This window comes from Oncorhynchus kisutch, linkage group LG15 (genome assembly GCF_002021735.2).
Source record: "Oncorhynchus kisutch isolate 150728-3 linkage group LG15, Okis_V2, whole genome shotgun sequence".
NCBI lineage: Eukaryota > Metazoa > Chordata > Actinopteri > Salmoniformes > Salmonidae > Oncorhynchus > Oncorhynchus kisutch.
In genome coordinates, this window is record NC_034188.2 from 89,758,438 (window position 1) to 89,773,146 (window position 14,709).

Sequence of the window (14,709 nt, forward strand, 5' to 3'; positions counted from 1 at the left end):
GAAGTGGAGAGAGGGGAGACAGGGAGAGAGGGGAGAGGGGGAGAGGAGAGAGTTGTGACGGGGGTAGAGGGGAAGAGAGGGGAGAGAGGCTGGAAGAGTGATGGAAGCTTTCTCATCTCCTATCAGATCCCTCTATTCTACACGAGAGACAGACAAGAGCCTTTGACTCATGTTATCTGATGCTTCCTCAGTAGGTTGTCTGATGAGTTGGAAAACAAAGTCGTTTTTCACTGTATTGCAACTCTCCATGGATATGAAGTCATAATGCCATAGTTAAAGTGACGTGCAGTGAGATTGGTGGCTGGGTAGACATCGGTTAGTATCCAACCGAGGTTTACTCACAAATAAACCTTGATGAAGCACCAGTTCACCACATAACAGACAGCACCAGTTCACCATATAACAGACAGCACCAGTTCACCATATAACAGATAGCACCAGTTCACCACATAACAGACAGCACCAGTTCACCATATAACAGACAGCACCAGTTCACCACATAACAGACAGCACCAGTTCACCATATAACAGACAGCACCAGTTCACCACATAACAGATAGCACCAGTTCACCATAAAACAGACAGCACCAGTTCACCATATAACAGATAGCACCAGTTCACCATAAAACAGACAGCACCAGTTCACCATATACCAGTTAGCACCAGTTCACCATATACCAGACAGCACCAGACAGCACCAGTTCACCATATACCAGTTAGCACCAGTTTACCATACACCAGACAGCACCAGTTCACCATATACCAGACAGCACCAGTTCACCATATACCAGACAGCACCAGTTCACCATATAACAGACAGCACCAGTTCACCATATAACAGATAGCACCAGTTCACCATATAACAGACAGCACCAGTTCACCATATAACAGACAGCACCAGTTCACCACATAACAGATAGCACCAGTTCACCATATACCAGACAGCACCAGTTCACCATAAAACAGACAGCACCAGTTCACCATATAACAGATAGCACCAGTTCACCATATAACAGACAGCACCAGTTCACCACATAACAGATAGCACCAGTTCACCATATACCAGACAGCACCAGTTCACCATAAAACAGACAGCACCAGTTCACCATATAACAGATAGCACCAGTTCACCATATACCAGACAGCACCAGTTCACCATATAACAGACAGCACCAGTTCACCATATACCAGACAGCACCAGTTCACCATAAAACAGACAGCACCAGTTCACCATATAACAGATAGCACCAGTTCACCATATAACAGACAGCACCAGACAGCACCAGTTCACCATATAACAGACAGCACCAGACAGCACCAGTTCACCATATAACAGACAGCACCAGTTCACCATATACCAGACAGCACCAGTTCACCATATAACAGACAGCACCAGTTCACCATATACCAGACAGCACCAGTTCACCACATAACAGATAGCACCAGACAGCACCAGTTCACCACATAACAGACAGCACCAGTTCACCATATACCAGTTAGCACCAGTTCACCATATAACAGACAGCACCAGTTCACCACATAACAGATAGCACCAGACAGCACCAGTTCACCACATAACAGACAGCACCAGTTCACCATATACCAGTTAGCACCAGTTCACCATATACCAGACAGCACCAGACAGCACCAGCTCACCATATACCAGATAGCACCAGTTCACCACATAACAGATAGCACCAGACAGCACCAGTTCACCATATAACAGACAGCACCAGTTCACCATATACCAGACAGCACCAGTTCACCATATAACAGACAGCACCAGTTCACCATATACCAGACAGCACCAGTTCACCACATAACAGATAGCACCAGACAGCACCAGTTCACCACATAACAGACAGCACCAGTTCACCATATACCAGTTAGCACCAGTTCACCATATAACAGACAGCACCAGTTCACCACATAACAGATAGCACCAGACAGCACCAGTTCACCACATAACAGACAGCACCAGTTCACCATATACCAGTTAGCACCAGTTCACCATATACCAGACAGCACCAGACAGCACCAGCTCACCATATACCAGATAGCACCAGTTCACCACATAACAGATAGCACCAGACAGCACCAGTTCACCATATACCAGTTAGCACCAGTTTACCATACACCAGACAGCACCAGTTCACCATATAACAGACAGCACCAGTTCACCATATAACAGACAGCACCAGTTCACCATATACCAGTTAGCACCAGTTCACCACATAACAGACAACACCAGTTCACCATATAACAGACAGCACCAGTTCACCATATAACAGACAGCACCAGTTCACCATATACCAGACAGCACCAGTTCACCATATAACAGACAACACCAGTTCACCATATAACAGACAACACCAGTTCACCATATAACAGACAGCACCAGTTCACCACATAACAGACAGCACCAGTTCACCACATAACAGATAGCACCAGACAGCACCAGTTCACCACATAACAGATAGCACCAGACAGCACCAGTTCACCACATAACAGATAGCACCAGACAGCACCAGTTCACCACATAACAGACAGCACCAGTTCACCATATACCAGTTAGCACCAGTTCACCATATACCAGACAGCACCAGACAGCACCAGCTCACCATATACCAGATAGCACCAGTTCACCACATAACAGATAGCACCAGACAGCACCAGTTCACCATATACCAGTTAGCACCAGTTTACCATACACCAGACAGCACCAGTTCACCATATAACAGACAGCACCAGTTCACCATATACCAGACAGCACCAGTTCACCATATAACAGACAACACCAGTTCACCATATAACAGACAACACCAGTTCACCATATAACAGACAGCACCAGTTCACCACATAACAGACAGCACCAGTTCACCACATAACAGATAGCACCTGACAGCACCAGTTCACCACATAACAGATAGCACCAGACAGCACCAGTTCACCACATAACAGACAGCACCAGTTCACCATATACCAGTTAGCACCAGTTCACCATATACCAGACAGCACCAGACAGCACCAGCTCACCATATACCAGATAGCACCAGTTCACCACATAACAGACAGCACCAGTTCACCATATACCAGTTAGCACCAGTTCACCATATACCAGACAGCACCAGACAGCACTAGCTCACCATATACCAGATAGCACCAGTTCACCACATAACAGATAGCACCAGACAGCACCAGTTCACCATATACCAGTTAGCACCAGTTTACCATACACCAGACAGCACCAGTTCACCATATAACAGACAGCACCAGTTCACCATATAACAGACAGCACCAGTTCACCATATAACAGACAGCACCAGTTCACCATATAACAGACAGCACCAGTTCACCATATAACAGATAGCACCAGTTCACCAGATTTAACAGATCCATGGTTATCCATGGCTTTCCGTGGCCATCCACAACCGATAGGTGGCCCTAAAGACCAATATATAAAAACTTTGAAGTAGCACGCTCAGTCACACTCAGTCACGCTCAGTCACACTCAGTCACGCTCAGTCACGCTCAGTCACACTCAGTCACGCTCAGGCATACTCAGTCACGCTCAGTTGCACTCAGTCACGCTCAGTTGCACTCAGTCTCACTCAGTCACGCTCAGTCGCACTCAGTTGCACTCAGTCACGCTCAGTCACGCTCAGTCACACTCAGTCACACTCAGTCACGCTCAGTCACACTCAGTCACGCTCAGTTGCACTCAGTCACGCTCAGTTGCACTCAGTCTCACTCAGTCACACTCAGTCACACTCAGTCACGCTCAGTCACACTCAGTTGCACTCAGTCACGCTCAGTCACGCTCAGTCACACTCAGTTGCTCTCAGTCACGCTCAGTGACACTCAGTGACACTCAGTCACACTCAGTCACGCTCAGTCAAGCTCAGTCACGCTCAGTTGCACTCAGTCACACTCAGTCTCACTCTATCACATTCAGTCACGCTCAGGCACACTCAGTTGCACTCAGTCATGCTCAGTCACGCTCAGTCACACTCAGTCACGCTCAGGCACACTCAGTCACGCTCAGTCACGCTCAGTCACGCTCAGTTGCACTCAGTCACACTCAGTCTTACTCTATCACATTCAGTCACGCTCAGGCACACTCAGTTGCACTCAGTCACGCTCAGTCACGCTCAGTCACACTCAGTCACGCTCAGGCACACTCAGTTGTATTAAAGAAACAAGCTAACCTAGCACATTATCTTGTTAAACTATTGAATGAATAGCTAGCGGGCTAGATGTTAATGCCAAATAACAGACACGTGATGTGATTTGAGTGTGATTTCAACAAAGGGGAAAGTAGTACATTCTGAGCATTATAGCATTGCTATATTGTATTTACTTCAGTGTTTTACTTGCTATATTGTATTTACTTCAGTGTTTTACTTGCTATATTGTATTTACTTCAGTGTTTTACTTGCTATATTGTATTTACTTCGCCCCCCATGGCCTTTTTTTGCCTTTACCTCCCTTATCCCACCTCATTTGCTCACATTGTATATAGACATATTTTTCTACTGTATTATTGACTGTATGTTTGTTTTACTCCATGTGTAACTCTGTGCTGTTGTACCTGTCGAACTGCTTTGCTTTATCTTGGTCAGGTCGCAATTGTAAATGAGAACTTGTTCTCAACTTGTCTACCTGGTTAAATAAAGGTGAAATGAATAAATACAAATTTAAAAATGTAAAACTACCAGAATCATTGAAAATAAATATTAGATAACAACAACAAAAATTGAAATTGTATATATCATTTTATTTTTAATTTGGCTTTTCATAACAGGCTATTTTGATGGATTAATGTCTACCCTGAGTGCACATCGCTACAACCTTCAGCCATTTTGAGCAATGGCTGTATTAAAGCTCTTTGAACCACAAACAATCTGAACACGTTTTAGTATTAGATCACATCAATATCATGGTATGAAAATGTACATAGACTCACAGAAATAGCAGTTGTCTGTGTTATATTGTCTGGTTGAATTGGACGAACCATAGAGGCAGCGAAATGAAGATGTCTGGAGAGGTGATACTACCTCTCACGCATGCACACACAGAAGCACGCACGAGTCTTTGACAAGATATCGACAGACAGACAGACAGAGACAGACAGACAGAAACAGACAGAGGGCAATGCTCCGACCCACTAGCTCACACGTAAACACACTGCCTGCCTCCTCTCTGACTCCTGGCTCAATACAGGTTTCAAGTTAAGAGCCACTTATCTAAACAGAGAAGACATCAGAGACCCGAGGAAAATAGAAGATACAAAACAAATCAATCTTGTTTCTGGGGGACGAAGAGAAAAAGTTTCGGGGATGGAATGGGTCTTGGAGACAAGTGGGAGAATGAGCAAGGGAAGATTATCCTAAAACAAATGGAGGAGAGGGGAGGATTCCACAGTAAAGGGATGAAAGGAAGATGGGGAGGATTCCACAGTAAAGGGATGAAAGGAAGATGGGGAGGATTTCACAGTAAAGGGATGAAAGGAAGATGGGGAGGATTTCACAGTAAAGGGATGAAAGGAAGATGGGGAGGATTTCACAGTAAAGGGATGAAAGGAAGATGGGGAGGATTCCACAGTAAAGGGATGAAAGGAAGATGGGGAGGATTTCACAGTAAAGGGATGAAAGGAAGATGGGGAGGATTTCACAGTAAAGGGATGAAAGGAAGATGGGGAGGATTTCACAGTAAAGGGATGAAAGGAAGATGGGGAGGATTTCACAGTAAAGGGATGAAAGGAAGATGGGGAGGATTTCACAGTAAAGGGATGAAAGGAAGATGGGGAGGATTCCACAGTAAAGGGATGAAAGGAAGATGGGGAGGATTTCACAGTAAAGGGATGAAAGGAAGATGGGGAGGATTTCACAGTAAAGGGATGAAAGGAAGATGGGGAGGATTTCACAGTAAAGGGATGAAAGGAAGATGGGGAGGATTTCACAGTAAAGGGATGAAAGGAAGATGGGGAGGATTTCACAGTAAAGGGATGAAAGGAAGATGGGGAGGATTTCACAGTAAAGGGATGAAAGGAAGATGGGGAGGATTTCACAGTAAAGGGATGAAAGGAAGATGGGGAGGATTCCACATTTATATTCCGAACCTGTTCCTGGAGAGATACCCTCCTGTAGGTTTTTAACTCGTACGCTGTTCCTGAATAGAGTAATATAATGTAATAGAGTTCCTGAATAGAATAATAGAATGTAATAGAGTTCCTGAATAGAATAATAGAATGTAATAGAGTTCCTGAATAGAATAATAGAATGTAATAGAGTTCCTGAATAGAATACTAGAATGTAATAGAGTACCTGAATAGAATAATAGACTGTAATAGAGTTCCTGAATAGAATAATAGAATGTAATAGAGTTCCTGAATAGAATAATAGAATGTAATAGAGTACCTGAATAGAATAATATAATGTAATAGAGTTCCTGAATAGAATAATAGAATGTAATAGAATGTCTATGTGTTTCTATCTAACAGGCACTAAGGAGGTCAACGCCACAGGGAAGTCGTTCACAGTGAAGAGCACTCTGCAGCTGCAGGTGGATCAGAGTGATGACGGGGTGGCCTATACCTGCAGTGTGGAGCACGTGTCTCTTTCTTCCAACCCTTACCAGGTCACAGAGGTCCTGGAGGTCCATTGTGAGTTCTGAAACCTGAGGAACATATTCAAAAATAACTAGGATCAGATGATCCTACCATTTCAATTAAATTGGATATGAACTCAACCACAGATCTAGGATCAGGATGTTTCAGTCACTAGTATGGATGATGTTTCATAATGTCTCTTGTCTCTCGTCCCAGACGCCCCCCATGTGGAGATTTCCCACTCCGTGATCATCCCTCAGGAAGGACAGTACTTTAAACTGGAGTGTGTCTCCAAAGGGAACCCACTGTAAGTACATGGTCTATCACTTAATAATGGATGTAGACAGTATATCCTATTGATAGACCTCTAACATGTCATCTGATTTTACTAGCTACACTATATATACAAAAGTATGTGAACTCCCCTTCAAATTAGGTGATTCGGCTATTTCAGCCACACACGTTACTGACAGGTGTATACAATCGACCACACAGCCATGCAATCTCCATAGGACAACATTAGCAGTATAATGGCCTTACTGAAGCGCTCAGTGACTTTCAACGTGGCACCATTAAAGGATGCCACCTTTCCAACAAGTCAAATGGTCAAATTTCTGTCCTGCTACAGCTTCCCCGGTCAACTGTGAGTGCTGTTATTGTGAAGTGGAAATGTCTAGGAGCAACAACGGCTCAGCCGCGAAGTGGTAGGCCACACAAGCTCACAGAACGGGACCGCCGAGTGATGAAATGTGTAACGCGTAGAAAATTGTCTGTCCTCGGTTGCAACACTCACTACCGAGTTCCAAACTGCCTTTGGAGGCAACTTCAGCACAATAACTGTTCGTCGGCAAGCTTCATGAAATGGGTTTCCATGGCCCGAGCAGCGGCACACAAGCCTAAGATCACCATGCGCAATGACGAGCAATGGCTGGAGTGGTGTAAAGCTCTGGAGCAGTGGAAACACGGACACATCTGGGTTTGGCGGATGCCTAGAGAGGGTTTCCATGGCCGAGCAGCTGCAAACAAGCCTAACATCACCATGCGCAATGCCAAGCATCTGGCAGTCCGACAGACACATCTGGGCTTGGCGGCATGCCAAGAGAGGGTTTCCATGGCCGAGCAGCTGCAAACAAGCCTAACATCACCATGCGCAATGCCAAGCATCGTGTGGAAACGTGGACACATCTGGGTTTGGCGGGATGCCAAGAGAACGCTACCTGCCCCAATGCATAACAGTGCCAAGTAAAATGTTTGGTTGAGGAGGAATAATGGTCTGAGGTTGTTTTTCATGGTTCGGGCCCCGTAGTTCCAGTGAAGACCAACCCTAACGCTACAGCATAGAATGACATTCTAGACGATTCTGTGCTTCCAACTTTTGGGGAAGTCTCTTTCCTGTTTCAGCATGACAATGCCCCAGTGCACAAAGCAGAAATGGTTTGTCAAGATCTGTGTTTGAAGAACTTGACTGGCCTGCACAGAGCCCTGAGCTCAACCCCATCGAATACCTTTGGGATGAATTGGAACGCTGACTGCGAGCCAGGCATAATCGCCCAAACGTCCATGCCTGACCTCACTAATGCTCTTGTGGCTAAATGGAAGCAAGTCGCTGCAGCAATATTCCAACATCTAGTGGAAAGCCTTCCTAGAAGAGTGGAGGCTGTTAAAGCAGCAATGTTCCAACATCTAGTGGAAAGCCTTCCCAGAAGAGTGGAGGCTGTTATAGCAGCAATGTTCCAACATCTAGTGGAAATCCTTCCCAGAAGAGTGGAGGCTGTTATAGCAGCAATGTTCCAATATCTAGTGGAAAGCCTTCCCAGAAGAGTGGAGGCTGTTATAGCAGCAATGTTCCAATATCTAGTGGAAAGCCTTCCCAGAAGACTGGAGGCTGTTATAGCAGCAATTTTCCAACATCTATTGGAAAGCCAAATGTGCCAAATGTGTCTGTTGTTGTGTCTGGTGTGGTGTCTGTTGTTGCGTAAGGTATGGTGTCTGTTGTGGTGTCTGTTGTGGTGTATGTTGTGGTGTCTGTTGTGGTGTCTGTTGTGGTGTCTGTTGTGGTGTCTGTTGTGGTGTCTGTTGTGGTGTCTGTTGTGGTGTCTGTTGTGGTGTACAGTCATGGCCAAACGTTTTGAGAATGACACAAATATTAATTTTTACAAAGTCTGCTGCCTCAGTTTGTATGATGGCAATTTGCATATACTCCAGAATGTTATGAAGAGTGATCAGATGAATTGCAATTAATTGCAAAGTCCCTCTTTGTCATGCAAATGAACTGAATCCCCCCAAAAAACATTTCCACTGCATTCAGTCCTGCCACAAAAGGACCAGCTGACATCATGTCAGTGATTCTCTCAACACAGATGTGAGTGTTGATGAGGACAAGGCTGGAGATCACCCTGTCATGCTGATTGAGTTCAAATAACAGACTGGTAGCTTCAAAAAGAGGGTGCTTGATATCATTGTTCTTCCTCTGTCATCCATGGTTACCTGCAAGGAAACACATGCTGTCATCATTGCTTTACACAAAAAGGGCTTCACAGGCAACGATATTGCTGCCAGTAAGATTGCACTTAAATCAACCATTTATCGGATCATCAAGAACTTCATGGAGAGCTGTTCAATTGTTGTGAGGAAGACTTCAGGGCGCCCAAGGAAGTCCAGCAAGCGCCAGGACCTTCTCCTCAAGTTGATTGAGCTGTGGGATCGGGGCACCACCAGTACAGAGCTTGCTCAGGAATGGCAGCAAGCAGGTGTGAGTGCATCTGCACGCACAGTAAGGCGAAGACTTTTGGAGGATGGCCAGGTGTCAAGAATGGCAGCAAAGAAGCCACTTCTCTCCTGGAAAAAGATCAGGGACAGACTAATATTCTGCAAAAGGTACAGGGATTGGACTGCTGGGGACTGGGGTAAAATCATTTTCTCTGATGAATCCCCTTTCCGATTGTTTGGGTCATCCGGAAAAAAGCTTGTCCAGAGAAGACAAGGTGAGCGCTACCATCAGTCCTGTGTCATGCCAACAGTAAAGCATCCTGAGACCATTCATGTGTGAGGTTGCTTCTCAGCCATGGGAGTGGGCTCACTCACAATTATGCCTAAGAACACAGCCATGAATAAAGAATGGTACCAACACATTCTCCGAGAGCAACTTCTCCCAACCATCCAGGAACAGTTTGGTGACGAACAATGCCTTTTCCAGCATGATGGAGCACCTTGCCATAAGGTAAAAGTGATAACTAAGTGGCTCGGGGAACACAACATGGATATTTTGGGTCCATGGCCAAGAAACTCCCCAGACCTTAATCCCCATTGACAACTTGTGGTCAATCTTCAAGAGGTGGGTGGACAAACAAAAACCCACAAATTCTGACAAACTCCAAGCATTGATTATGCAAGAATGGGCTGCCATCAGTCAGGATGTGGCCCAGAAGTTAATTGACAGCATGCCAGGGCGGATTGCGGAGGTCTTGAAAAAGAAGGGTCAACACTGCAAATATTGACTCTTGGTATCAACTTCATGTAATTGTCAGTAAAAGCCTTTGACACTGTCAGAAACGTCGTCGGGGAAACCAGACCAAGGTAAGCGTACATTTCTTTTTATTTAGAATGTCGCCAACAAAAACAAGAAACAACAAAAACGAATGTGAAGCTCACGAGGGCTATCCAGGCCACTAACAAAGACAACCACCCACAAATACAAAAGGAAAAAAAGGCTGCCTAAGTATGATTCCCAATCAGAGACAACGATAGTGTCGTGTCTTTACTATCATTAAATTAAAGACTTATAGTTTTTATCAAAGATTCTCTGTAATTAGTATTACGCGATCAACTGATTAATCATGTAACTGTAATTAACGAGGAAGTCGGGGCACCAAGGAAAAATATTCAGATTACAAGGTTATAATTTCCTAATATAAACTTTCAGATATTTTATCTGATCAATTAGTCTTCGAATTAATGAATTATTTACTTTACCTCACGTTTGTCTCATTCCAAACGTCGTAAATTGTTGGTTATCTGCACGAACCCAGTCTTCACTATGAGTCATCCATACATCAATTGTCTTAAATCATTTATTTATTACTAACTAAGTAATTCACAGAAATGCATAAACAAACAAGGTAAATGTGGTTACAAGAAATGATAGGGGAATGTGCCCTCATGGGCTAAACCGGCATCGCGGCTTGTTAGACAAAAGGGGAAGTGGGAGTCGACTAAGATGAGACACTACAAAGTTGATAATTATAACAATTGAAATGCTAATCCTTTGCATATGAACGCTCACTCATTCGGGAACAATTGCAATCAATATATATATTTACACTCAGTGTGTCGTCGGGATCTTTGTTGAAAAGTTTGTTTCTGATGGAGAGTTTTGTCTGTCTGTCTCTCTCTCTCTCGCGCTCTCTCTGTCTTGGTTAGAGGGGATAGTTCAGAGCGACATTCATTCATTTGTTATAGAATGGATGTTTCGGCAGTTGTCGTTCTTCGCGTTCAATGATACCGAATTCCTAGCTGCAGAATAGTAATTAATATCAAAGACTTGTTCTTATTCTGTCGGTATCGATAGTCTAAGAGTTTAACCACGTGGTATGGTTAAAAGTTTCAGCAATGGTCTGCAACCTTTGTCCTCTCCTAATGGAGAAAAACATGGTCTAGTGATAATTTCTCAAAGTTGGGTTTTATTCGGAATTGCATATCCTGTCCCAGGATGTCTGACCCTAACTGGGCTCAGGGGCGGTCCTCTGATTTAGTTAACTCAATTTCCTTTTTGAGTTTTCCTTCATTAAACAGTCCAAAATCACACTGTAAAATTGTGTAAACAGTATCATACTCACTCATTCATCTTATACAACAATTAGATGTAAACCTCATATCTGAGGCTATTATATAAACAGCGTTACGGTAATGTGGCCACATCGTCTCCCATGAGCTTCCCCAAGTTGTGACAAACGGACCAGTTCGTTGCTGGATTCTTCACCGATCTTTTATACCTTGTCCGGAACATGAAATTTGGTCGGACCTCAAGTTCTGTGAGGTGGGAGAAATTCCCCTGTTCTCTATGAAAATGTACTCCCTCTATACTGTGTCCATGAGGAGATCTTCAGGAATTTACGACGTCTCTCTGACCACAGCAGCCTAGTTGAAGGAGGAAAGGGGGAGGCGGGAAGAGGGGGATGGGGATGGGGCTCGCCACATCCAAAGATGGCAACATCATGACATAGACAGCTGTCCCTGATTGAGAATCATACCCGGCCAAAACATAGAAACAGAAAACATAGAAATAAAGAAACTAGAATGCCCACCCTAGTCACACCCTGGCCTAACCAAAATAGAGATTAAAAGCCTCTCTTTGGCCAGGGCGTGACAGACACTTATGAAATGCTTGTAATTATACTTCATTGTTCCATAGTAACCTCTAACAAAAATATCTCAAGACACTGAGGCAGCAGTGGTGTCTGTCTGCTGTCATGTCTGTTGTGGTGTCTGTTGTGGTGTCTGTTGCGGTGTCTGTTGTTGTGCCTGTTGTGGTGTCTGCTGTGGTGTCTGCAGTGGTGTTTGCTGTGGTGTTTGCTGTTGTGTCTGTTTCAGTGTATGTCGCTGTGTCTGTCGCGGAGTATGTTGTGGCATCTGTTGTTGTCTCTGTTGTTGTGTCTGCTGTGGTGTCTGCTGTGGTGCCAGTTGGGGTGTATGTTGCGGTGCCTGTTGTGGTGTCTGTTGTGGTGTATGTTGTGGTGCCAGTTGGGGTGTCTGTTGCGGTGCCTGTTGTGATGTATGTGGTAGTGTATGTTGTGGTGTCTGCTGTGGTGTCAGTTGTGGTGTCTGTTGTGGTGTCTGCGGTGGTGTCTGTCTGCTGTAGTGTATGCTGTGGTGTCTGTCTGCTGCAGTGTCGGTTGTGGTGTCTGTTGTGGTGCCAGTTGGAGTGTCTGTTGCGGTGCCTGTTGTGATGTATGTGGTAGTGTATGTTGTGGTGTCTGCTGTGGTGCCAGTTGTGGTGTCTGTTATTGTGTCTGCTGTGGTGTCTGCTGTGGTGTCTGTCTGCTGCAGTGTATGCTGTGGTGTCTGTCTGCTGCAGTGTCGGTTGTGGTGTCTGTTGTGGTGCCCGTTGGGGTGTCTGTTGTGGTGCCTGTTGTGGTGTATGTGGTAGTGTATGTTGTGGTGTCTGCTGTGGTGTCTGTCTGCTGCAGTATATGCTGTGGTGTCTGTCTGATGCAGTGTCGGTTGTGGTGTCTGTTGTGGTGTATGTTGTGGTGTCTGTTGTGGTGTCTGCTGTGGTGTCTGCTGCAGTGTATGCTGTGGTGCCTGTTGTGATGTCTTGTGTTGTGTTTTCTCCACCAGACCAGAGCCAGTGTTGTGGTCTAAAGATGGAGGGGAGCTGCCTGATATAGAGAGGATGATTGTAGAGGGCAGGGAACTCACCATCACCGCCCTCAACAAGACAGACAACGGCACGTATCGCTGTGAGGCCAGTAACTACCTGGGGACTAGTGGAGCTGAATATGTCCTGTTTGTATACGGTGAGTGTCTTACATAGGAGCTACACTGGGGGGCAAGAGGAATATTTTAGTTTTAGTTTTTTGTTTTTTTGCTATACTGGATGCATAACTTTTGGCCAGCAATATTGAACATGGGCAAAAGTTGTGCACTATATAGGGAATAGGGCTCTGGGGAAAAGTAGTGCACTATATGGGAAATAGGGTACCATAGGGCTCTGGTCTAAAGTAGTGCACTATATAGGAAATAGGGCTCTGGTCTAAAGTAGTGCACTATATAGGAAATAGGGCTCTGGTCTAAAGTAGTGCACTATACAGGAAATAGGGTACCATTTGAGATGCATGCCAGTCTTTCTTCCTCTCCTCCTCCTCTCCCCCACTCTCCTCCTCTCCTCTCCTCTTCTCCTCTCCTCTCCATTCTCCTCCTCTCCTCTCCTCCTCTCCTCTCCTAATCACCTCTCCATTCTCCTCCTCTCCTCTCCTCTTCTCTCATCTTCTCTCCTTCTCCTCTCCTCCTCCTCTCCTCTCCATTCTCCTCCTCCTCCTCTCCTCTCCTCTTCTCTCCTTCTCCTGTCGTCCTCCTCTCCTCTCCTCTCCATTCTCCTCCTCTCCTCCTCTCCTCTCCTAATCACCTCTCCTCCACTCCTCCTCTCCATTCTCCTCCTCTCCTCCTCTCCTCTCCTCTTCTCTCCTCTTCTCTCCTTCTCATCTCCTCTCCATTCTCCTCCTCTCCTCCTCTCCTCCTCTCCTCTCCTAATCACCTCTCCTCCTCTCCATTCTCCTCCTCTCCTCTCCTCTCCATTCTCCTCCTCTCCTCCTCTCCTCTCCTCTTCTCTCCTCTTCTCTCCTTCTCCTCTCCTCTCCATTCTCCTCCTCTCCTCCTCTCCTCCTCTCCTCTCCTAATCACCTCTCCTCCTCTCCATTCTCCTCCTCTCCTCTCCTCTCCATTCTCCTCTTCCTCTCTTCTCCTCTTCTTCTCCTCTTCTCTCCTCTACTCCCCTCTCCTGCTCTCCTCCCCTCTCCTCTCCTTTTCTCCTACTCCTCCTCAACTATCCTCTCCTCTCCTTTCCTCTCCTCCTCCCCAACTTTCCTCTCATCTCCTCCCCTCCACACTGCAACTGAGGCTGCTAACATTTGTCAAGAGCTGTTGAAACCAAAATAGTATGCACAGGCGAAGTCAGAATATTAGAAACAGACGTTGAGGATTTATGCGTTTTTGCCACAAACAATCCCACATGAGAGTACTTTTTTTCCAGGAGAAATGACTTATCCTGGCTCTGAGAAGATATACTTTATTAAAACTAGTAGGGTATATATCTGTGGATAGAGTTGAAGTCGGAAGTTTAGATACACCTTAGCCAAATACATTTAAACTCAGTTTTTCAAAATTCCTGACATTTAATCCTAGTAGATATTCCCTGTTTTAGGTCAGTTAGGATCACCACTTAATTTTAAGAATGTAAAATGTCAGAATAATAGTAGAGAGAATGATTTATTTCAGCTTTTATTTCCTTCATCACATTCCCAGTGGGTCAGAAGTTTACATACACTCAATTAGTATTTGGTAGCATTGCCTTTAAATTGTTTAACTTGGGTCAAATGTTTCTG

At 45.0% G+C, this 14,709-nt stretch overlaps 1 protein-coding gene across 3 annotated transcripts in view; it reads left to right on the forward strand.

Moving 5' to 3' along the window:
* The window catches only part of cadm2b (cell adhesion molecule 2b), a 459,638-nt gene that overhangs the window by 411,045 nt on the left and 33,884 nt on the right, over positions 1-14,709 (forward strand). For all 3 annotated transcript variants that reach the window (XM_031791269.1, XM_031791270.1, XM_031791271.1), the window contains 3 exons: positions 6,503-6,664; positions 6,827-6,917; positions 12,947-13,125. In XM_031791269.1, coding sequence (XP_031647129.1) covers positions 6,503-6,664; positions 6,827-6,917; positions 12,947-13,125 — 432 coding nt within the window. The remainder of the gene's footprint in view (positions 1-6,502; positions 6,665-6,826; positions 6,918-12,946; positions 13,126-14,709) is intronic.